Source organism: Xenopus tropicalis, chromosome 1 (assembly GCF_000004195.4).
Source record: "Xenopus tropicalis strain Nigerian chromosome 1, UCB_Xtro_10.0, whole genome shotgun sequence".
Taxonomy (NCBI): Eukaryota; Metazoa; Chordata; class Amphibia; order Anura; family Pipidae; genus Xenopus; species Xenopus tropicalis.
This window is the reverse complement of record NC_030677.2, coordinates 109942824-109969321: the sequence shown is the minus strand read 5'-3', so window position 1 is coordinate 109969321 and position 26498 is coordinate 109942824. Positions and strand designations below refer to the sequence as shown.

At 40.0% G+C, this 26498-nt stretch overlaps 1 protein-coding gene across 1 annotated transcript; it reads right to left on the bottom strand.

Annotated features, from left to right (window-relative positions):
• On the bottom strand, positions 1 to 26498 carry trim14 (tripartite motif containing 14). Its single transcript, XM_002935873.5, has 6 exons — positions 25647 to 26498; positions 14122 to 14217; positions 12763 to 12996; positions 8380 to 8542; positions 4885 to 4977; positions 1 to 2736 (listed from the first exon to the last, which is right to left on the bottom strand). Exons 1-6 carry the CDS (start codon positions 26256 to 26258, stop codon positions 2201 to 2203), a joined length of 1734 nt encoding a protein of 577 aa, XP_002935919.3. The 5' UTR covers positions 26259 to 26498; the 3' UTR covers positions 1 to 2200.

Sequence of the window (26498 nt, the reverse complement as noted above, 5' to 3'; positions counted from 1 at the left end):
TTGATAATAAGTAACCAGAGGCTCAACACGTAAACACTTTTATTAGGCATAGACTTACACCTGGCAACCTTAGCAGTTGTTATGGTTTAGAACATCAGAAAACATCCAGAACAGAAGTTTAACCCCGAGCTTTAAATGTTGGTGCAAAGGCCCTTTAAACCAAACGTGGAAGTTTGCACAATCGAACTGCATAAACTGATTAGCATAAGCGCCATCTTGAATGGGTGCATGGTGTCAGTGTCTTATCGCACATACACTGCTTACAAACAGAAGGCATTGCAACTTATTGCACCAGGGGCAACAAAAGGCCACAGGCCCATTGGCTTCTCCTGTGACTCACCAAAGGTAAAAACCTCAGTCCAGGTGGCTTCAGCAGGAGAGAGAAAGCAGCTCCACTTGTATGGTGGTACCCACAGCGGGAAGAATTTAGATCGGCACACTGGGGCCATAAGCTCTTTTTATTGGATCATCCCCTGTAACTTTCACGCAGCAGGGGGGATTAAACCTAAACACGCCTTTTCTGCCTACTGCCACATGGAAGGAACAGGAAAAATGGAATCATGCTACATGACAATCTGACTACTCTGACATTGCTTCAATGACACATATAGTCAGAATCACCAGTGTATAAAATAAAAGATGACAGTTTAAACTTTAAATTTATGGAAACGTATAATGCATATAGGAAGGTTGCTTACTATATCTTCTATTTATTATTCAAAATGTTATATTTAGTTTTACAGTATATACAGTTTCACCTTGTATAAAGAAGGAGAGATGTAAATATAGTTTCCATTTTCTATGTGTTTGTTGGCATCTGCTGCCCTCTACTGGATGTATTATCACAAAGCAGAAACTAAAAAAATATTTGAGGTACAGCAGCATCTGCTTTGGTCTAAAATAGGGCGACCAAATCCCCTAAACATTCAGGGACACATCTTATAACTACATGTTGCAGGGCACTGATTAAATTTAAAATAAACTACACCATCTTATTTAAAATAAACTACACCATCGGTTCAAACCTGCTAGCTGAATTTTTTAGATGTGTCCCTGAATTTTCAAGTGATCTGGGCACCCTGGTCTGAAATACACTGGGTAAACTATAAATAAGTAATTCAAGTGTTTTTTGCATTAAAGGTCATTACCTCTTTGTGGTGATTTTTGCTGTTGTCATGAATGACTGGAACATGAGGTATCCCACAATGTGTGGCTATTTGTACACTCTCCCTAGCTGCCTATATATGACCACATTTGAAGTTACTGCACTGCAACAGATTTGAAATCAATATTTACCCCAGTTATTTCAAGTAAATTTGCTACACAGTGCTCAGGAAATGTGCCACCCCAAAAAAATACCTACTGACATTATTTAATTATCACCAGTACCTAATTGGAATGCTTTAAGCAAGCCCTTTGCTACTTAGTAGCAATCAAAACAATACAAAAACCTGTTTTAGATAAAATATTTAGGCAGTTAAAATGCAGTTTAAAGCATTTTTTCTTTAACAAAAATACATCCAATCTAATCTGATTATTCTAATCTAAAAAATGTCACAGCTTTACAGATTCTTAAGCAGGCAACAATCACACATGGCTTTCTCAGTAAGTAAATGGGCCTAATAACCTTTGGTTATCCCCAAAGTTATTCTGTGTATAACAAACATTAGTCACAGGCCTGGTCTGGCAATTCTGGCAAATGCCAGAGGGGCTGCTGTAAGATGCCAGAGACAGTCACTATTTATTGGGCTGGTGGGGGCTATTTGGCCCTCTGTGTACTTGAAATGCCAGGTGCTATGCTGAATCCCTGTCTGAACTAATTAGTCACATTAGTATAAACAAATAAATGACACTGCAAGTAGAATAAGTTTTCATTCATACAGTTCATGGGGTATACTGATTGTCTAACGTAACCATGGTGCAGTTTTGCTCAGTATTTCCATCCATCGTTCTCAATTAGCAATATTAATCACGTATACACTAATTACCTCCTTGGTTGAGAATATAGTAAAAAAACATTTTCTTGCGTAATTATTCATGAAAATATAAAATGAATAGCTGGAGGAGAAAGGAACTTGTGCAGTTCATACTTTGTTGCTCTTGCTAAGGATGAAGCAAATAATTAAACTGTATTTATTATCCAGAAGGCTGTGTTTTCAATGCTCTGTCCCTACAGAAAATATGTGGCAACCATACACTGTTAATTCAGTCTGCTCATAGTTATAGTTCCATCCCAAAGGCGAAGAGCTGGATACACTGGTTCTGTAAATCTACAGCGAAAGGTGTGCAGTAGCCTCATGCCACTGGTTACATCAAAGAATGAAAGCACCCCAGCTTCATAGTCCAGAAAAACACCAACTCGTTCAGGTGGGAACTGCAGCAGTATGGGTGTCCTCTCCCCTTTGTGAAATGCCCAGTACTCATGGGCATATCGCTTTATGCACCAAGATCCACTGTTCCAGCCCAGGCGGCTGAATTCTGTATCACCTTTTCTCTGGATGGATGGATAAGTGACACCGATCCACCATCCCTGTCCAGCTTGGAGCAGATCAATTTCCCAGTAATGACTGCCTGAGCGAAAACAATCCCTGCTCATCACTTGTAAGAGCTTATCAAATCTCTGGGGGTGACCAGAATTAAACCTCCCAATCCAGGCACAGTATACTGTCAGACGATCTTCTAACAGCCGCAGTCTTGGATGCATTGTATCAGGATCTAATGTTGGACACCTGGCATCTATATAAAAGACAAATTGTAAGAATAATATACTTCAAGCCAAAAGTGCACATTATGTAAATCAAAAAGTAGTACTGCTAATTACTTGTGGTACGTGCAATTGATTAATCCTGCTGAAATCATATTGTATCTTTCTGCTATTGGCTCATAGTAGTTTAAAACCTTTACTGGCAATAAGAACCCAAAAGAAAGGAGCAGCTGGCACTATGACATTGAAAGGTACATTCTGGCCCATGGAACCCTGGTACTTGTGATCACAAAGCTCTTCTCCGGAAAAGCAATGAAGAGCCAAATACTCTACTTTATTGGCAGTCATTGCCACTTCACATTAGTTCAGATGCTAAGACTGTGAGGTGGGTACAGCTGAAGAACACTGATGTTGCTATTTTAATATAATACATGCTGAACATGATAGTTTCTCATTTAGGTAATTAGTAATCAACTGGCAGCAGGAGAATTAGTTTAGATCGCTGTGGGTCTTGCTGAAAGGACTGTGGCAATCACAAATGCCAAGATGCCACGGCCTGTTAGATGATGATTTGCAGACATGCTTGTATGTTTGCTGCCAATAAAATAAATTGCATGCATAGATAAAAGAAAAACCCAGAAGGGTAAATTCTACAGTCGGCAGTTAGACAGACTGACAGCTGGCACCTTAAAATTTAGGTTCTCTAGCAGGCAAGCAAGGTAAAACGGCACAGTCATACATAGTAAATATATTAGCTCAAGGCATAGACAAAAATACTTTGCAGCATCATCTCATTTGGATCACTGTTTTTTGTGTTTAATCGTGTGTGTGCTTTTAGATAACAGTATTTACTGATCAGGGCAAAGACACACGGAATGATTAGTCACCGCAACTTTTTAAAAATCTGCTCAGTGAAAACTTGGGAGCGTTTAGACGCAGTGACTTCTATTATATCCTATGAAAGAAAAGTCACTGTGATTAGTTGCCGCGACAGACGTAAATAATAGTCACGGCGACTAATCGCTCTGTGTGTCTTCACCCTTAGGGCAATGGCACCCAGGGAGATCAGACCCCTGCAGTAAAATCTCAGCTACCATGGTGACTAATCTCCCCAAAATCCCTTCCCACTAGCAATAAAGTGAATCACCGGTGGGAAGGCATATTCGGTGCATCGTTTTCCAAAGTCACCAGAAGTTTCCTGCACAGGGGCAGATAGTCTAAAGGGGCCGAATCAGCAGCCTAAAACTGACCACATTTCACACTTGGCTTTGTATTAACAATAAATTAAAAATAAATACAAGCTTTTTGGGGGGGGGCAGGTACTATGAGGACATAGTAAACATTATCATTATGATTAAAACAAGTAAAAGAATAAGTAACAAGAAATCCACGCCCTGTGCCTTGGAAGGCACTAAAAAACTGAGGGAGGCAGCTTCCCTGGCCAGATGTATAGGGGGATAGAGGGGTTATTCTGTTTAGTGCCCTGCTTCTTTTGGAAAGGGGGACTAAAAAGTGAAGGAGCACAACATTTGATAAAAAAATTATTTGTAAAAAAACAAACAAACAAAAAAACCCCAATATATTATACATTTAGTACAACTTGGAAGTTCTCTTCACTAAGCATGCCCTGCACTAATATCCCCCTTTAGGAAAAGAAAGCTGCTTTTGTTTTATGTGGGCATGCAAAAAAACTCACTGTTATGAAACACTGCTTCTGCTTTGTGTCAGCACAGTTCTTCAACTACCAAAATAAAAATATAGTATATAAGTACAAGTATGGGATCCCTTATCCAGAAACACGGTATCCAGAAAGTTCCGAATTACGGGAAGTCCATCTCCCACTGACTCCAATTTAATCAAATAATTACAATTTTTAAAAATAATTTCCTTTTTCTCTGTAATAATAAAACATTGTGCCTGATCCCAACCAATATATAATTAATCCTTACTGGAGGCAAAACAACCCTATTGGGTTTATATAATGTTTAAATGATTTTTAAGCAGCCTTAAGGTACAAAGATCCAAATTACGGAAAGACCCCTTATCCGGAAAACCCCCGGCCCCGAGCATTTTGGATAATGGGTCCAATACCTGTATATAAAACTAAATGGACCTATTTTTAACAATATTAATTTAAAAAAAAAAAAAGAAGAATCAGATTATATTTAAGTATCACTCACGTTTTAAGAATAATGACCTATCCTCAAATGATTTTGTTTTGATCATCGTTCGAGGATTCTCACTGGAATTTACACTGAGACTGCTGAATACATCTACAATAGAAAAGAAAAGTTATTGTTTAAAATTGTGAATGTATCCTACCAATAACAGTAGCATTTTAACTGTAATAGCTATTAAAAAAAAAAATTTAGTAAAATTGAAAGTTGATGGGAGTAATTCATGCAGAAGATGATTATGATGTATCTAGCTAGTAGTAGTGTGAATAGCAATTAGGAATGTCTTTTTTTTTTTTTGCACAACATAGTTCAATTGGCTGCTGCTTTTTGCACTGAACTTTGCACATGCCTAAAATAAATACATCTTTATAAATATTCTACACTTTACTCAGGGATGCCTGCTGTTCAGACAATGATGGTATAATTGATTTAGTTTTTTTATCACAGCTTTATAAATATTCCCTCTAATGAGACTCTCTAAAGAGTCAAAATTAAATCAGTTTGTATAGATTTATTTATAATGTTAACAGGGAATCATTTGTTTTTAGCTCTAAAACACAACAGTGTACACAATATATACCAATAGCTGTTTTTATAAAGTGTCATGTCCTATGATTAGAACCATAAAGCCATTTTTCAAAAAAGTTATTTTTGTATTAAGCTGGCCATACACAATCAAACCTGCTTATAAGGGCCCAGTTTGGCCACATTGGTCTGATCTGATAACGGGTTCTAGGTAAACCTTGTGCACTTATTACACACCGATACCTTCAATCACCAAGTGCAAATTTCAGCAGTAATTATGTATTACAATATTTACCGAATCCACAATGAACAGCACCGGTCAAGAGAATTTCTTTAGTAATAAAAGGCCTTTATTTCATGTTGGCCAAATTCCAGACAGTACGGGCAATGGGTAAGGCCCCGTTAGGCCTTTTTTCAAAGTTAATTACACTATAATCACATGCAACAATGTAACATAAAAAATCTCATCACATATAACAATGTATTTTATCAATATATTCTCTCCAGTCAATCATATTCTATACATGTGTTTGCACTTGATACTCCTGACAAGTCAAGTAGAAAAATAAGTTCTGTAAAAGATAAAGAAAAAAATAAAATCACCATTAAATACCAATTCACTTAAAAAATGGCCTGTAAGTCATACTCTCTATTAAGCCAATTCGGTGTTAGCGTTTCCAGGCAATGGATCCATCTAGCTTCTCTCCTGAGCAACTCCTTTGCTCTGTCACCTTCCTGTCTAAATTTAGAAACGTGATCAGTTAGTTACCTGGAAACGCAGCTGGTGTACACCGTGGCCCTGTTCCACAAAATGTGCAGCCACCACCTGTTCCACCTTCTTCGATTTAAAGGAGACATATTGGATAAATGGAAAAACCCTAATTTTGTAGGCAACTATGAATAATAAAAAATGGCCCCTTTATTGGAGCTCCCTATAGATCCTATTAGGTCTCTGTGAGTGTTTCAAATAAAGGTTGGGCGTGTCCTAATGGTCCCTGCCAGAAGCACAGCACGAGGGGGATAGCCAATCACAGCCTTGCACTCAGACAAGCAAAGACAGGCTTAAGGTCAGCCTATCTGCTGATTGGTTCCTGTCCTACAGTGCAGTGTACTGATGGCCACTAGCTCCCCTGCACATCCAGAGAATTAAGCCAGTAGGAAGTGGAACAGATGGGCGGGACTACTGGGGTTTTGGTGGAAGTTCTCAATAAATCAGTCCAACACCCAACACAATCCTTCTATATTTAGAGGAGTATAATTCACTGGTACATTCTTAATTTTTATATGATATGTCTCCTTTAATAACTAACTTGTATTCCCTCACCCTCTCCCTTACTGGGTAGCTTGGCCGATATATATATAAGCCCGCAAGGACACTTAACATAAATAGCATATGTAGTTAAATAAGTGTAATATCCATTTATCTTAAAGTGAATTACTTTCCGAGAATAGTAGATAACTGAACTTTTCACACAATTGGAACAGCTGCAATTAAGACACGGAAAAGTACCATGTCTGGCTGGCGCTAGCAGCTGTTGTTTCCCTTTTGCAGAACCCAGATCAGACTTAACAAGCTAGGATCTAATTGTTTTACCCCTTATATAGGACATTACAGGTAATGCCTTAAAAACTTCAACACTCGAAATCCCCTCCTTTAGCACCTTCCAGTGCTTAAGGATAATATTGGCCACTTGTGGACTGATTGCACTATATATTTTGTGCCTAACTTTGCTCTGTAATAAATCTTTTCTCTGTGATTTCATAACTTTGTTCCTGGTATTTTTATCAGTGGGTTTAACATATAGATAGCCATTTGTATACTGTGAACTGGTAACAGGAACACAGTTTGAAGGGAGGTATATTTCCTCTGGGTTCATTTCCTACTCCCTTATGTATAGCGGTCCTTAGTGGGTTAATTCTCCAAGGAAGTCTCACCTGGGGAAAAATTAGCATGCTAGATCTGCCTGCAGCGAGAGAGAGTGTATGGCTCAGACTGATAACTGAAATCGGTGTGGGATGGTCTGTTTCTGTGTGGAACAGCTTGGAGTGCTTTGGGTTTTTTCTCCCAAACAAAAGGACTCTCTCAAGCTACTGTATCTCTGTGGAGTTGCGCACCATCCAGTGATTCATCTCTTTCCAACTTAATGTGGAACACCTCAACACTTCCATCATTTGGTGTAGAGGATCTTTACATCCAGGGTTACTAAAAAGGCATCTGATGTTACTTCCCCTAACTCCTGCAGGTTCACCAAAAAATCACCTGTGTATTTGATATAAGATGCATGTTGAGATACATATGGATTAATAATTTTATCTACAAAAGTCTGACAAGGACGTCAATGGTGACCCTACACAAGAGACAATTGGGCGACCCGGAGGACACACCAGTCTCTTGTGTATCTTTGGAAGGATATAAAAACAGGAATCATCGGATGGTCAATCAATAAATATTGTGGAATGCCTTCAAAACCAAATCCTTTAACTTTTGTTGAATATTTAAAAATTCCCAAATTAACAGCAGTCCAAAGATCAGGGCCTCCAAATTTGCTCTGATAGATCTCTTCTTATTTGGCAAAACAAGCAATATGTCAGCTTCCACTCCTTCCCCCAGAAGCCACCAGAGGATCACTAAAATAGTGATACCCTTATATTGCCAACAGGGAAACTGGGGGTCTGCATTGGGGACCGGGTAGGGGATAGATCTTACAGCTGTTTGAAACTCTCTCCCAGTCCACAGCGCCACTCCCTTGTTTCTTACTAATGATACAAGCGTTTCAGTTTGGGCTAACCGAATAAAGGTTGAGCATGCAACAGCTGGCATCCTACACCCGAGGTCTATACTTTTGCGGCATTCCAACAAATCTGGGCCTGATCAGATGTCAAATATAAAACAAATGTACATATTGCCTGTGACCTTTTTCAGTTTCCTATATAGCCAAATACCTTAAATAAACATATATATTAAGTACTTACTGTTTTTTAAGCGCTTTGCTAGGGGCTTCTTGAAAAAGGATTTGTAGGCTTCTACGAATGAGCTAAAGTAATTCTCAATGTGCTCATATGTTACAGGAACTGGGTGCAACTGTTCTGCTGGACACATATGTCTTTGCATGTCCTTCTCTGCCGATGTGTATTCCTGTGTGGATTAACAGTTACATAACATGTAAATATGTCCAGTCACAAGGGGCATAAGATGGGTATTTATTCAAAAATATTAATGCACTAAATAAAAATCCTAGTTTTTCTAAATATGGAATATGCAGTAAAATATAATATATAAACCTTATTCTTACAACAGAATCATAATGTGGCAGTTCCAGCATTATTTATGGTTTATATTTCACACCTTCTCCAGTCAATATTTCTATGTACTTGCTGAAATGGATCCACAAGGGTGAAGGCAGACTGTAGACTTCCTGAAAGTAAATTAGCTGAATGGTCGCCTATGGGACAAGCGAGTATCAGCTGAGATACTACCTAATAAAATTAAATTAAGTCCTCCAGAGCCAGTGGCCCAATTAACGGAAGAGCATCCTCCAGTGAGCATCCTGCCTGCTCTGTTTACACTTAACCTACAATTCTAGTAGGACAGACTGCTGCAATGAGCAGGCGATGACACAAAAACCACTCTTTGGTAGGTACTACAGTTCTCAGCAGCACCAGATAAGTGCCACATATCACCAGCACTGACACAGCTGCCCCCACTGCCAGTGCCTTTGGCGCCCTTTATTTTAGCCACACCCCTTAAACCTGACAACAGACAAGAGGGTTGATTCACTAAATGTCGATATTTCAAGCGCTATTTATAGCATGCGTTAAAAAGGTTATCGCGTCAATGCGCGATTCACTAAAAGGATACTTGCGTTAATTTAGACACGATGCTGCGTGCGTTAAGTCGCGAAGACTATTTTCGTGCGTTATTTGATGCAGCGTGCGCTAATGAATGCATTGCGCACAAATAGTCGCTGCGTGCAAAAAAACGCACGCCAAATTAGCCATACACGCCATTACTTTCGTAAAAGTACTGTTCTGAAAATTACCATTTCCCTGCAAACTGGAGGCTGCATCACTCTAGGGCCAACACATACTTGAATAAATCACACTGCAAAGTCCATATTTTATTGCCAAAAGCTCATGAACTGTACTTTTCTATAATTACCGCCTGCCTCAAGTAGGTGTTAATTTTCGCACAGACTAATGAGATATTTAGCGTGTCTAAGTGTTTGTGAATCATGCGTTAGTATTATTTCTGCACGCTAATTAACGCAACGCGGTAAAATTAACGCATGTGGTAGTGTGTAAATTAACGCATGCGATATGCAACTTAACGCACGCGATAATACTTTAGTGAATCGCGCCTTTTTTCTGCGTCAATTTTAACGCAAAAAAGCGTGCAATGACGCTTATTGACCTTTAGTGAATCAACCCTAACGTGTTGCAGTTTTAATATTTGATCCCAGTTTATTCCAGCCCACTGCTCCCCCGTCTTTCCATCTGTTGGTGTCCATGCAATTAGGATCTACTCATCTTTGGACCTACTACTCAATTTCAAGGTGATTTCTTAGTTTGGTTCCTACCTTTTCTCTCCTCAGATATTCCTGCAACTGCAATTATCATGGGTGACTTTGATAAGATTAACATCCTCCAATCTTATCTCTTCCTATGGGCTCAAACAGTGGACCTCAGCACCCACCCACCTGGCCACATCCATGACCTTATTTTTACTTACCCTGCTATTTTCCCCTGTCTGATCACCTACCCTTACGCTCACTCACACTTGCCCTCTTACATGAGCCTCCTTTTAAAATGAATTCTACCATCAGATACAGAAACCCTCACCACACTACACCATCTGCTATACACTCTGAACTGCATCTTTTTACACTGACAAAATCACTACCATTTGGACAACACCACACCCCTCTCTGCACACCACCCAACAACCCTGTCACACAACACACACAAAGCAATTACAAATGCAGCCCCCCTGTTGGAGAAAAGACAACCCCAACACTAACTTCCACCAATACTAAATATCCCTACAAAACATTAGGAATCCTTTAACCCAGTGATCCCCAACCAGTGGCTCAGTGGCAGCATGTTGCTCACCAACCCCATGGATGTTGCTCTCAGTGCCCCAAACCAGGTAGTTATTTTTCAATTCCTGACTTGGTGGCAAGTTTTGGTTGAATAAATACAGATTTGCTACCAAATAAAGCCTCCTGTAAGCTGATAGTGTGCATAGAGGCTCCCTAATAGCCAATCTTAGCCCTTATTTGGTACCTCCATGAACTTTTATGATGCTTGTGTTGCTCTCAGAGTCTTTTACAATTGACTGTTGCTCATGAGTAAGAAAGTTTGGGGACCCCTGCTTTAACCTCTGCCAAGTAATGCTAACAACTTTTCAACACTTATCTCTCTGTTACTTCCACTCACCCCATCTGCCTCATCTATCATTGTAGAGGACTTTCCTAGTTGATTTTCCAGACAAAACTAAATAACAGACCCCAAAGATATAATACTGAATCTAACTTACAGTACCCTAACATATATTGCCTGTTTACTCACATCATTCTCAAACCTGACAGAGGAGACTCTCTTTTCTCCTCTCTGACTCACATCTTACAACACACCCTTTTGATCCTATTCCCTCCCATCGCACCCATATTTGCTTCAACTCTTATATCTATCTCTTACTCCTGGCATAATGCAGTGATCAACCTATCCTTAAAAAACCCTTCCTGAATCCTACAATCCCCTCCAACTATTGCCCAATCTCTCTCCTTCCTTTCTTTTCAAAATGACTGGAACAGAATGTATGTAAGGGGTAGACCACATAATTGAAGCAATGTGTAAAAGAAATGTAAAATAAAAATTATGATTGCATATAGGTTTTAAATGGTGTTAATGTAAAAGGCTGTACTTTGTTAACTTGGCCACTAGGTCAGTAGTTTAGTAAGTGAGTAGTAATGTGCGGGTCCAGAAAAATTCGAAACCCGCCCGCTCCCAACCTGAACCCTACCCGACCTGGCTTCTGCCCTGTATTTATAGACCAGTGCCCACCCTGCCCCGCAATGACGTCACAAAAAGCAGAAACCAGAAGATGCAGTCGGCAGTGTTAGGTCACGGGCGGGGAGAGCAAGGAGAAGAGCTCATCCCCAACCCACAAGCGACCCGCAAGTGATATGCCGAGGTCGGACCCAGGGGAGCCACCAGAGGGAAGTAGTAGTTGAGGGATATAAAAGCCAGTGCTGATTAGATCCCGGGGCAGTTTGGAAAGGATGTGACAGAGAGAAGGAGAAAAGGACCCCTGCCTACTACATAGAGGTAACGGTGTTAGAAAGAGCAGGATAGTTTAAAGTATTAGCACGAGTAAGAATAAGTTATTGAGTATGGGCCTCTCATTGCTCCAGCTAGGAAAGTAGTTGAAGTAGATGGATATTCCTTCAGTGACAATTTAGGAATAGTAGAACAGTATAGGAATAGTCAGGGTCTTGTGGCTTCAGGCCAGAACCCCCCAGATGTACCCAAAACTAACAGCTGCCATGTCTGACTAGTAAATCACTGGACGCATACTAAGCAGGAGCAGATTCTTTAGCAGCTGCAACTAACATGTATCAACTAATGTATCAAAATTGTAACCATTTAAAAAAATAACTGTTTTGAGCTGCTACTAAGAGACAATGGGAGGAAATGAATCTAATACTTTTTAACTTAAATTTAATAATAATGAAGCAATTTAAAACATTTCTTGTAAAGGTGAAGTAGCCCTTAATTGACATGTATGACCTCAGTGTCATTCACAAAATGGGGTCCTTAATTCCCAGAAAATGATTAGTGTAAACTCATTCTCAATGGCTCTCTGTAAACTTCTATTATAAATTCTATTCAATTATTAGCAGTGTCAGACAGTTTAATGCTGCAGCATAATCAGCTTTTTGAAGACCCAAAGTGTCAGCAAACTTAACTATCTATGCACTTTATATGCACCCTTTGGCTCCTGACTCCCACCTGAGCCAAAACAAATTAAAACTGCAAATATCTCAGAAAACACTTAAAACAGAAAATCTATATAAATTGCAAAAGTTCTCATAGATCTACAATAAGCATGTTTACATCAATTTATTTTTAGGGTTTAGACCTGCTTTAAAACACTGTAATTTCTTCATTAGGATAAGGATTCACCTCCTCCCTAACAGCATATCCTAAATAAAGCCAAGGAGCTTTTTGTGTATTACCAGCACAAAGCTTTGTCCATTTTGTAAGAAATTAAAAAAATACTTTAGGGAAAGTATTACATGTATCTCTGTATGAAAAAATATTCTTCCACTGACAGCGATATAGCATTAACATTACCCATATCAATTTAACAGCATCATGCTGTTGCTGAATGCTTCTGACATGGCTGGAAAATGTGTCAATAGTAGTTATGTGTTCTCGACAGGACTCTATTTGTCCATCGTACGCCCAGAGGGCAAGCTTTGTCTTGTCTTCAATATATTTCTTTGATAACTTCTCTTCTTCATCAAGTAGCAGTCGGAGTTCTGAGAATTTTCCTGTCAGCGATTCTGTGCTTGCCAACGTGCAAGCCTGAAATACACAGATGGGAAATTTGGGGAGGCATCAGTCGCCAGGGAAACATGAGCTGAGTTTCATTTATAGAGCTTTTAGATTTGCTAAGGCTTTCATCTGACTTGCACTGATGAGATTCGGCAAGAATTATAGTAGCTGTCCTTCACAAGTCAAAACTGTCATGTCTCACACCTTGAGAAGGAGAATTGAATGCAAAACAACCAGGCACTTAATTGCAATCTTTTTTTTTTTTTTTGAACACATCTCTAACATAGCACTCCTTTGACAAAACATGCAAAGAGAAATTAAGTGGTAGATGGACCACTGGCAAATTTTTAGACTCTAAGCTAGTGTGAGCAGGGCCCTTCAATCCTATTTTATTTATGCAACCCTAGTTTGTTAAATTATTAAAAGAACCCTGCTTATAAAAAATTAACAAACAAGGGCACAAAGGGTAAAATCAGTTTTGAAGAAAAAAATTAATAATTATGAGACCAGAGAGATGGTCATAACAAGAGTAGGGTTTCCAGGTCCCACTGGAGCTGCAAAGTTAAGGCCCCCCCCCCAACCTGGTCGCAAAGTTCACCAGCCTACACCAGGTGCACACACCCTACATTCCATTTACTTTTGGCCACTCCGTGATGCGTGTGGAGTGCCCAAAGGCCATCAGGGAGTGGGTCTGGGTCGGTGTCACCCACATGGACCAGGGTCCACCAGGTGTTTTCAAGCCCAGTCCGACCCTGGCCATAACTGTGAATTATTCATACATTCTTATGATCATCACCATTTAGATGGCTGAATAGGGCAATGATACATTCTTCTGTCAACCTCACAGACAAATTGCATTTTAAATTCCAAGTTTTGAAAATTAGGCAAAAAGCTAAATATTTTATTATTAAGGGAAAAAACCTGCAATTAAAAGAACAAACTACTAAAAAACTGCTTTGATTACTTCTTTCTACAAGTTCAGAGATCATTTTAGAATTAGTTGATTGCTTAGGGGAGTGTAGGAGCTGTGGAGCTTAGTGTTCCATTGCTTTTTAAAAGTATTGCAAGAGTATTGAATTTTTTTTTATCAGCTTGGAATTACAACAAAATACCATCATTTCTAAAATCTTCTGATTTATAAAAGAGATTTTCTACCTTGAGTTCAGTTGCAGCCAAATCAATATGCTCTATATTGCTAAGTACATGCCTCTTCTTCTCTTCGAGCTGCTCCAGGCATCTGTTTGTCTGGTTCTGCAAAGAAACAATAGAATTTTTCATACTGCAAAATGTCTTACTTTCTGTTGCTTGTGTTGAGTATGTATGTAGTAATATGTCTTACTAAGAAAGCAGTTATTTTGCATCAAAACATTTTTACTTTATCTACATGCATCCCTAATGTAGAAGGTGTTGAGACAGTAAAGTTTTCTTTTAACAATTTTAGTTCTTTAACTCTTCCCAGGTATCATAGTGGAGGGGAATCATGTTTATTATATATTGTTTTCAAACAACACATTTCTTAACAGATGGTGGGTACATAAATGAGGATTACCCTTGTCCCATGCCTGGCTAATGTATACATTGGATATCAGGAATATTTGGGATGAACCCTTAGATCAGTGGTTCTCCCAGCAGACCCTTTCACAGGGGTCACCTAAGACCATCGGAAAACACATATTTCCGATGGTTTTAGGAATAATTTTATGGTTGGGGGTCACCACAACATGAGGAACTGTATTAAAAGGTCGCGGCATTAGGAAGGTTGAGAAACACTGCCATAGATGATTATACGGCAGTTACATTGATTTGGAAAGGGGGAGGATTTTTTTTTTTTCTTTTTACCGAATTTAATTTTAAGAATGATTTCAATGTTTGCTTTACCCACACTATCTACAGAACATTCTTGGTTTTATTGGATCTTGAGTTAATCATTGAAAAAGGAATTCCTAATACAATGAACCATTCCGATTTGTTGATGTTAACTAATACAAGTATTGGATCCCTTATCTGGAAACCCATTTTCCAGAAAGTTCCGAATTACGGAAAGATCATCTCCCATAGACTCAATTATAACCAAATAATTCTAATTTTCTAAAATTATTTCCTTTTTTTCTGTAATTATAAAACAGTACCTGTACTTGATCCCAACTAAATTATAATTAATCATTACTGGAGACAAAACAAGCCTACTGGGTTTATTCAATATTTAAATGATTTTTAGCAGATTTAAGGTATGGAGATCCAAATTACAGAAAGATCGCCATGTATCAAGCATTCTGGATAACAGGTCCCATACCTGTATTGCATTCAAGAAAAATGTATGACTCCACTGTGTCAATAATATTCCTTCAGGACAAAGAACTGTAGTAGTCAGGAGAATTGCAGTTTACCTGCTGAATTTAAAAAGCAGGTTCAGGATCTTGCCGAGAAGTTTAAGAATAAGGGTTATAATCCACAGATGGTGAAAGGAGCTATGTCTAATGGCAGAACTATATCAAGGAGCTGCCTTTTTGCAATCTACCAATGACAGCAAAATGAAACGTTTCCCACCATTCATGTGAACTGTTTTAGTACTGTAGCTTATTTTGTATGTTAAACTCTAAACAAGCATCAGTGCATTGTATCTGCCAATCCTTGACAAATTCTGGTACCAAAACCTCATATAGTTTTATTAAAGGCAGGGTAAAGACCTGTCACAGCTACCTGTCATGGCTACTAAATGCCAGAAAATACCCAGCCATAGACAATACTGAGAATTGCCTGTTAAAACACACAGAGATAATTATCAGTAAATAATCAGCATTGTCTATTTTAGTAGCCATGACAAGTAGTTGCTACAAGTAGCTCCATGTGTCTTCACCCTTAGACATCTGCAGCAGCAGATGCATTATACTGGTGTTTTATACATACAAGCATTGAACCACAAAGATCCCTAACATACAGTGCCCCCATGATATGTAAACCACATAGATCCCTAACATACAGGGTGAAGACACACCGAGCTACTAGTAGCAGCTACTTGTCATGGCTACTAAAATAGACAATGCTGATCATTTACTGATAAATGTTTTAGCAGAGGCATTTCTCAGTATTGTCTTTGGCAGGGGATTTTCTAGCGTTAAGTAGCCGTGAAAAAGTAGCTGCTACTAAGTAGTTTTGTATGTGTCTCTACCCTAAAGTGTACTGTCTTTTCTGAGGAAGGGGTTTAAGGGGCAGGGAGAGGACTTGTTTTGTGGGGTTGGCGTGTCTTTGGGTAGCATTTAGGGCATATTTTCAGGTATTCAGGAGGACCAAATTTTTTTTAACCAACCTCTACTTAAGTATGTTAGCTGATATAAGAGGAATGAGCTGTTAATTAGCTCAATCCATTGTCTTTTTTTAGGAGAGATGGTTTACGTTCAGCATTAGTAGGGGCCGTGTCTTCTACTTGATTTTGTAATACCAGGGAAAGGTAAAAAGGAATTCATTATGATATTTAATTTCACCTGCTTTAGAGTATTTGTGTCACATTATTCTTGTCTGTGGGGCCACTAATTAAAGAGGACCTGTCACTCACACATAAAATTCAATTTTTATTAACACATCCATACCCATTATAAAGACATTTGAAAATCCCAGCTGTCAATCATAAAATGCCTGCCCCAGCTCTATACCTCAGGCCAGGGCCGCTCCTGCCTTGAGGCAAGGTGAGAATCAGGTGGTAGTGAGCAACCAGTTACCAGGGTCGGCAAAAAGCTCTCTACTCTGCTAGTACAGAGAGCACATTAGCATTCCCTGCACTAGCGATGCAGTCCCTCTGGATCTGCTCCAACGCTAAAGTTGTAAGCGCAAGAGAGGGGGGCAGCCTGAGGCAGCAGCCCCAGAATCACCACTGCCTCAAGTCAAGGGGCAGGGCAGGCAATTTTTTTCACTTTCCATTCAGAACTTCTTAGATGTCACTGCATTTCTCCCCACCTCCCTCCTCACTATCTAATTGTGTAGACAGTGCATGGGCATCTGGTCCTTCATGCCATCACATAAACGAGATTTTTGGCATTATACAAAACTTGTGTTTGTAAGAGGCTTGCACATTTAGAAACCTTTATTCCACATCAAAACATTTAAACCCCCTAACTTGTTTCGTCCACAACAGACTTAATGATCTTGTAAGGGATGCTTGTGATTAAAGAATCCTCTTTGGTGATGACACTAAATTGTGCAAAACTATAAGTTCCATGCAGGATGCTGCCACTTTGCAGGGAGATTTGACTAAATTTTGGCAGCAAAATGGAAAATGAGGTTCAATGTGGACAAGTGCAAAGTTGTGCACTTTGGTAGAAAGTTATGCAAGTTATGCAAGTTATACACTAAATGGTAGGGTTTTGGGGGGGATCCTTAATCCTACCATTTAGTGTATAAAAAAAAAAAAAAAAAAGATCCTTAAAAAGATCTGGGGATTCTTGTAGAAGTTGCTAATTCCAGGCAGTGTCATTCTGTGGCTACTGAAGCAAATAAAGTGCTGTCTTGCATTAAAAAAGGCATTGACTCAAGGGATGAAAACATAAGTTTATAGGCCCCTGGTAAGGCCTCATCTCGAGTATGCAGTGCCATTTTGGACTTCAGTCCTTAAAAAGGATATTAATGAGCACATCCTAGAGATGTGGTAATGGCAGATTCTGTTAATGCCTTTAAGAGGGGCCTGGATGGGTTCTTAAACAAGCATAGTATTCAAGGCTATTGTGAAACTAATATCTACAGTTAGTATTGATGTTGGTATATATGGTTTATGTATGTGAGTGTATAGACATGTCAGTATAGGTTTGTGTGTGCTGGGTTTACTTGGAAGGGTTACTTGGTGGATCGTGGTCCTTTTTTTCAGCCCTATGTAACTATGAAATGAGGCCATAAGAATGAATTTAAATTGACCACAAAGTTCATGAAGCAGTGTACACATGCACAAGTATTTATGTATAAACAAAACACAGTGACAAAAAGAGAGAAAAACAGTGGCGTAAAAAGAAACCTCCCCCCACAAAAATACCTTCAGAAAGCACAGTGCAGCCTACCCACTTCCCCACCCGCTCACAAGGGCGTGAGCAACCACTGCTGAGGGCGTGCAAACTTTCTGTGATGAGAGCAGCTATAGAGAAAGCAGAGTATAAAAATACTCAGCACTTAACCGGTTCCTTCAAGTGAAATCTTCTCTGTCACATGATGAAAGCAGCTTCCTTTAAAAAGTCCCCTCTGATCAGACCAATAGTGTAATACGTATACAATAAAGTTATGCAGCCGGTGTATTGTGTAACACACAAAAACTTTAAAGTGTTATGTGCAGATTGATCTCCTCTCATTCGGTAAGTATGCGCACTCACCATACTTAACTGTTTAAATAGTTCAATCATCAAGTAATCCCATTACATTGGGGGCAAGTAAACTCCTCCTCCAGTTCACTTGCCCCATCTGCTGCCTTTATAGGTATGCTGCGGACAAAAAAAAACACCTGTCTGGGTGTAGTAATTTAAAATTATTTCTTGTAAATTATTTCTACCTGCCAAGCAGCATTCTTAAGATGCCAACTGGCCTTTGTTATCATACAAGGCATCTGCTCTGCCTGTGCAGAAACGTAAGCAAAAACTGACCCAAGAGACACTTTTGCTTCTTTTGCTGAATGGAAAAACTCAGTGGATTGCAGTGCAAAAATGCATACATTAGTGTTTCTTAGCTGAAATCTGCTTCAGCAGTGGGCTTATTTTGTGCTAGTGCATTCAGAACAGGGAGTGGATCAGCCTTTTCTCAGCCTGCAGACAAAAAAAAACAAAAAACACTTTGTGTGCCCACAGCCTTAATTTAAAGGACATGTCAACCCCAAAAATATTTTTTTGCCTAATAAAAGAAAATGTAACTGCTATAGAAAGCAGCATTTGCTAAACTCCTGGTTGTTACTTTTTAAACAATGTTGCAAGTGCCAGGCTCCTCCAGCAAGCAGGTCTGTAAAATCTCCTGCCTTGTGTTACATTGTTTCAAATGCTGCAGCCACCAGGGCAGGGATTAGAAAGTACAGGCAGACACTTCTTTTACTAGCAATTATATATACAAATAACTAAAAAAAAAACATTACAAATATGTAATGAATGTATATTGCAAAGTTGCTTAGAATTAAGTTTTCTTTTATTAGGCAAAAAAATATTTTTGGGGTTGACATGTCCTTTAATAAGAGGTCTAATGTTGCTTTTTAATACATTACCCTCTTAAGTGCTTTCAAACATTACACTGAAATTTGAATATTCAGTACTAAAGGGGTCTAGATACTGTAAAATGCAATAATTTTTCCAAGTGGCCTGTACTGTGGAAGATTTGTAAATTTTGAAAAAGTCCTGTAACCCATAGCAACCAGTCATCAATTAGCATTTACTGGTTTTGTATGGTTATCATACACTAGCTGACCTGCAAAGTATCTGACCAGCAGGCTAAACTGAGGCATACTGTGCGATTTTGCCATTCAGAAAGAATGCAAAATAGCATTGTTCTGTTGGTTAAAATGTTGGGCTGAGCAAGAGGCACATGAAACACATACCAGCAGGGTTTGGCAGTATTGTTAAAATATTATTATTAAGTATAAATATTGTTAAGTATTTTATTTATTTACTTCCTGCTATATATATATATATATATATATATATATAAAGCAAGAAAAAAGAGCTGCACTCACCAGGACTTGGCAAAAATATAGTAAGTTTATTTAAGCAAAGAGATCCAACGTTTCGAGCACCAACTGTGCTCTTCCTCAGGGAAAAGGGGGAGGTTTTTTCCCTGAGGAAGAGCACAGTTGGTGCTCGAAACGTTGGATCTCTTTGCTTAAATAAACTTACTATATTTTTGCCAAGTCCTGGTGAGTGCAGCTCTTTTTTCTTGCTTTATATTTTTTAGCCAGCACCCTGGGCATTTGAATTTCAATAGGGTGTGCTCCGTTTGTTCTTGCTGTATATATATATATATATATATATATATATATATATATATATATCACTGACACAGTGCTTTACAGAGATACATCATTTACATAATTTTGTGCCCCAGAGGAGAGAAGTTTTGTCAAAATTGGCTAACCTGCCCAATCAAATCTGGGCATGCATGGCCAGCTTTAGAGTAATAAAAAAGCAAATATATAACTGACTGATATCAGTGGCAGGGTCAAGTCACACTCTGCTTGTGTTTGTGCATAACACAAAATCCAAATTACTGAAAATTGCACAGATCCCATCATTTTCCTGCTACAATTCTAAGGCTGATTGCCACATGGGGCTAATGCTCAGCCTCAGCGCACCAGAGGTCACCCCTATAGATTAGAGGAACAGAACTTCCATTTGAAGCAGCGTAGGTGGTTTTTCACGGTGAGGGCAGTGAGGCTGTGGAATGCCCTTCCTAGTGATGTGGTAATGGCAGATTCTGTTAATGCCTTTAAGAGGGACCTGGATGAGTTTTTGAACAAGCAGAATATCCAAGGCTATTGTGATACTAATATCTACAGTTAGTATTACTGGTTGTATATATATAGTTTATTTATGTGAGTGTATAGATTGGTTAGTATAGGTTGTGTGCTGGGTTTACTCGGATGGGTTGAACTTGATGGACAATGGTCTTTTTTCAACCCTATGTAACTATGTGGACCTGGGCAGATTCAGTGGTTAAGGTTTCAGGCAAAGAAGGAGGCTGATGCCAGTATAGAGGCTGATCTGCACATAGAAAAAGAGCCCCATGAGGCATCACCCTAAGGAAATTACATTTTCAAACCTGACCAGTCAAACTTTGCTCGCAGAAGACAAACAAAAGTACAGTCAAGCCACACCCTAGGTGCTCATTCAGACTACATATATATATATATATTTTGAAAATATGGCCTGACTGCTTAGTGACACTCTCATCTATCTAGTACATCCAGTCTGTTTGATGCAATTTTAGTGACACTTTCCAATTCAAATTGTGCTGAATCAAACTTGGATCAAAATTATGTTTTTAATATATTTGCGAGCCAATAAAGGGATGGACCTGCTAAAAGACTTTGTTCTTCTGATCTATTCACTCTGCTCTGAGGCACTACTGGGGATGATTGATGAGTAAAGCAATAGAGAAAGTTCATTTTCTACGATGTATTGCTGGAATGCTTGAGATAATGCATTGCCCAAAACTGACTTCCTACTATTTACCGTTGATGTGTTTGAAGTGCAAAGTCCATTTCCAAGACCTTATGGCTTGTCTTGGAATTCAATGCAAATTATTTCAGCCAGCACGACAAGTAGAGTGCAAGCGGGGCATAGCCCCTGCGTGTTTATTCGAAAAGCAACGTTTCGGGGGCGTACCCCTTCGTCAGGCAAACAGACACACCAGTGCACACGATTAAATAGTCACAACATTAACATATATAATTGTATAATTGATATATTAACCATTAAAACGCTCTAAAAAGCTTTTCAAAATTGTGCAATACAAAATTCACAAAAACCATTACTAAAATGTGTTATAAATAGTTCACAATACTTCCCAATATTCAGTGTCCATAAGTGAAACCTCCATAGGCAGGGCATAATTCAGACAATATAAATAGATCTGCAAAAGTTAATTCATTGTTGTTACATAGTCTCATTTGACCATTCAGGCCCTGGCACTGATACACAGCATTGGCTCCACTGTAACTAACTAGAAATGAAAAAAACAATGACAAAAGTAAAAGAAAAATAGAAAGAGCAAAAAAACATAACAAATATATAAAAGCACAATGAGCTTTGTCAGGGGGAAAAGTTAACTTACCCTCCATCTGTTAGGGTAGGGGATAGGGATATTATAGATGTCAGGTGACAAAAAACAATTTAATTTCAGCTAGTGGCTCAGTCTTTAGAGCATATACAGTATAGTACCTGTGTATAATACCTGTGGGATGAAAACTGCAGCAAAAGTTGGTTCTTGGGTAAAATTTACAGCCCGCAGATTCTTCTTTTTTTAGTCTTCAATTCTGCACTACCTCCAGTTTGCAAAATCTCCCCCCCCCGTCTGCATCTGCGCCTTGATCGGTCAATTTTACTGCCTGTCAAGAAAGCTGTGCTCTGATTGGAGAATCCACAAGAAGAAAGATCCAATCAGAGCACAGATGATTTCAGCAGAACCCGGAGAAGATTTGCAGGGCAGTGCAGAAACGGAGCCAAGTTTTAAGGTGCCAAAGCAGGTTTAATCCCTTTTAATCCCTACATTGTTCACCCCCTGCCGAGTTCACACCTCAGGCTGTAATCACCCACATTTTTCACCTGTTCACACCTCAGACAGACTGTAGGAGCAGTAGAAACACACAAATAAACCCTGCACACTACAAAAAGAACATATACTGAGGTGGTACTGCAATTAAAAAGTTTTTTATATATAGTTATTGTGCAGACTGTAGGAGCAGTACCAGCGTTGTGTCACTGTATGCTGCCTGTGTGTGCCATACATAGGGCAGGCAGAGTATGGCACACACAGGCAGGGTAGGGCAGGCAGAGTATGGCACACACAGGCAGGGTAGGGCAGGCAGAGTATGGCACACAGGCAGCATAGGGCAGGCAGAGTATGGCACACACAGGCAGCATAGGGCAGGCAGAGTATGGCACACACAGGCAGCATAGGGCAGGCAGAGTATGGCACACACAGGCAGCATAGGGCTGGCAGAGTATGGCAGGTTTTTGCTGTACTACAACCATTAATATGGGCATGGTCATGTGAGAACAGGGGTGTGGTTTCAAGTGGGTGTGGTTTAAAAAGGTCAAAACTGGCTTAAATTATTGGCCCTCCACCACATAGGCCGGAAAAATTCCGGCCCTCGGTACCGCAGAAGTTTGACAGCACTGTCCTAGAGGATTAAATGGAGAGTGCATCATGTCCTGCTTCTGATGAATTTTATTGGTAGGATGTTCCGTGAATTATTATATATATATTTATATATATATATATATATATATAAACGTTTTTCCCTGCAGATAATGTAATATACATTTGAGGAAGTATGCAGAGATACAATGACAGGGAATCCTTTCTTGCTTCAGGGTGAGTCTGAGTTTTGATTTGGTAACTTTCTGTTATCTTTGGAAACAAAATTCAGGTTTTTCAGTATATGGAGGTTTCACTTATGGACACTGAATATTGGGAAGTATTGTGAACTATTTATAACACATTTTAGAAATGGTTTTTGTGAATTTTGTATTGCACAATTTTGAAAAGCTTTTTAGAGCGTTTTAATGGTTAATATATCAATTATACAATTATATATGTTAATGTTGTGACTATTTAATCGTGTGCACTGGTGTGTCTGTTTGCCTGACGAAGGGGTAAGCCCCCGAAACGTTGCTTTTTGAATAAACACGCAGGGGCTATGCCCCGCTTGCACTCTACTTGTCGTGCTGGCTGAAATAATTTGCATTGGATTTTGCTGAGAGTGCTGACTCTCTGGGCCGTGCACCAAGTTGCTAACTTTTTGGAGGAGGTAAGGGTGTGCTGGTGTAATATTTTTTCTATTGTCTTGGAATTCAACACTCAGTATAAAGGTCTGTGTTACTTTACACCAGCATCACACTATACAATTAAGATCCCATGCATGTACAGATCCTACATCCTTAGTGAAAAATTAAAACAGCCTCTAATTACACATTTCCCATAACCACTTGTACTTGTGATTTTCTAGATACAATATTACTTTTAAGCAGAAAATAAGGATGACACTTGTGCAGAAAAAAAGCTTGCACACTGGACCAACACCATAGCAAGAATAAAAATAAAGGCTGTTTTTCATGTGAAGTATTTAAATAAGCCCAGCATCTCTGGTATTGTCAAGTATTTGAACTACATTGCTGCACGAGTGTGAGATTCCCCTTTGCATGTGGGTTCTGGACTTTGGCAACCAAACCACATTGTTTCATTTCCTGTACACACAGGACTCAGGGTAAGGACACCCATGTCCCAGTGAATAATCCGTGGGTGCCTTGCCATCCTTCTCTGCATAAGCATATTGCTTTCAGGTGTTAAAATGTTATAGCCATTTGTGAAGCACAATAGGGACGTGTTTGCAAATTTTAATTTCACCTATACCCAAAATTCAAACATTTATGCACTTTCCTTTAAAAGTTCACACACATGTATGGCACATCTGACAGAATTTTGTCTTGCTGAAATTGCAATTACCCCTTTACCCGAAATGGTTGTAACGTAGGGTGCCTATGCTACCTACCCCAAGTCAAGGCCTTGTTCACATTACTCTCCATATATTGAACTCCTTATATTTAAGACAGTGTACATTATTCCCTATATAGTGACAAACAAGTAAAGTTTTTAAAGGGTATGGACATTACCAAGCATCAATTATAACTGATATAACTCAGCATCATTTATCTATAAAATAATGTACCGTGACCATATAAAGGCATGAGACCGAAGGCCGAGTGCTGTTATTCAGGTCATGGAACTCTGAAGTGACTTCCAATTTCCTCATACTTTACAACAGGGGCAATGTTCTCTTTAAGCCAGGAATCCCCAACCTTCTTTACTCACGAGCCATACTCAGATGTAAAAAGTATTGGTGGGCCACACAAGCATGAAAAAAGTTCCTCAAGAAAGCAAATTTGGAAGCCCCATGTTGACTGCTGGACTGTAGGAGGTTCTACTTAGAGTAAAATTGTGTCTCTGTGCACCCAAAACTTGTCTCCAAGCCAGAGATTTAAACATGGGCACCTGCTTTGAGGCCACTGAGAGCAACATCAAAAGGGGTGGTGAGCAACATGTTACTCTCGAGCCTCTGGTTGGGGATAACTAATCTAAGCTGTGCGCTTGTGTGTGCGCACATACATTTTGAGAGCAGTGCGCACATACATTTTGAGAGCAGCGCGCACATACATTTTGAGAGCAGCGCGCACATACATTTTGAGAGCAGCGCGCACATACATTTTGAGAGCAGCGCGCACATACATTTTGAGAGCAGCGCGCACATACATTTTGAGAGCAGCGCGCACATACATTTTGAAAGCAGCGCGCACATACATTTTGAGAGCAGCGCGCACATACATTTTGAGAGCAGCGCGCACATACATTTTGAGACCAGTGTGCACAATAAACTGTGGTGCGCACAAAGAATCTGGTGTAAAAACACATCATTTTGTACTGCACACAATAGTCATTTAAAAGTGCGCACACAGTTTTAAAAAGAAATTTTGTGCATACTGTCACACATAGTGTGACCATGGGCGTTTCAGCCCCTAACACTTCCCTGAGGTGGCCTAGGTAATGCCGCCAACACCTTCCTTAGGTTTTTTGAGCGCAATAGCTCATTTGATAGCTCATCTGATTTATAAATTAACATTTTGACTCTTGGAATTTACCAGGAGCTGCTTTTTGCCTCCCCTGGTAACTTCAAGGGCGCTGTCACCTAAGGCCAGATTCTCAACTCAGCTCATGGCAGCAGCACCCACAGTGTGACACAGGCTTAATAGGAGTCACATGTCCATATAAATGTGCCAGGTGAAAATCCATGTCCTTTTGGACAGAAGGCCCTATTACTTAATAATATCTTTTGTTTTAAGATAGGGGCACCAACAGTCTTATTCTACACAAGCATGTGACATCTCTAAGCACAATTATATATTTTATAGGGTGTTTTATTGAATTTGTGTATAACAAAGTATGATAAGTAGTACCTTCTCTAGCCGTGCCTCCTCCTGTATGAGTGTGACTGGGTGAGTCCGGTGGGTGCCCAGTAATGGGCACAGGGTGCAGATACACACCTTACACACCCTACAATACAGCTCCACTGTCCGCTCCCTGTGTTCCGGGCACCGTCTACTCCTTCCCATTACCTCACGCATCCTGCAGGCCTCCTCTCCGTCCGCATCACACACCTGGTGCCCAGAGAGGTCTCTTCCCCCTTCCTCTCCTATGTGCGGCTGGAAGTGCTCTGGGCAGTAAGACTCTCCGCAGGTAAGGCAGCTCCAGCGGGCGGCACACGGGGCATGAGCCGGGCACACATCACATATAGCCGGGGGTGGCACGGAGGGGCGCTGCACACCTTGCGTGGTGCAAGTAGGACAGGGACGCTCTAGGTTTGGGAGACGCTGCCAAAAGTTCTCTAGACAGCGCAGGCAGAAGCGGTGCCCGCAGTTAACCATCAACACAGGAACCGGGCACGGCGAGCGGCACAGGGTGCAGGTTCCTACGGGAGGTGGGTAACTCTGATTAGCGCCACTTGCCAGTGCTTCTGCGGGGACGTGGAAGGCGCCCATGGGGGCGGCGGCTTTACCCCTCCGGCTCATGGTATCTCCCCTGTACCGTGTCTGTCAGCCTCCTGCGCTACTTACTTCCCACAGCCCAGCTACTCACATCACCTGCAGCACTTACTCCTTCCGCCGGGCAACGAGGGTTCCCTCAGAGCTATAGACAAGTGTAAAACTGCAATGGACTCCTTCCCCGCCCCTTCTTCTGTGACAACTCCCGTTTAATCTTGAGGAAACGAAACTCATTTTCACTGAGTGTGTTAGCTTGTTTCACTGAGT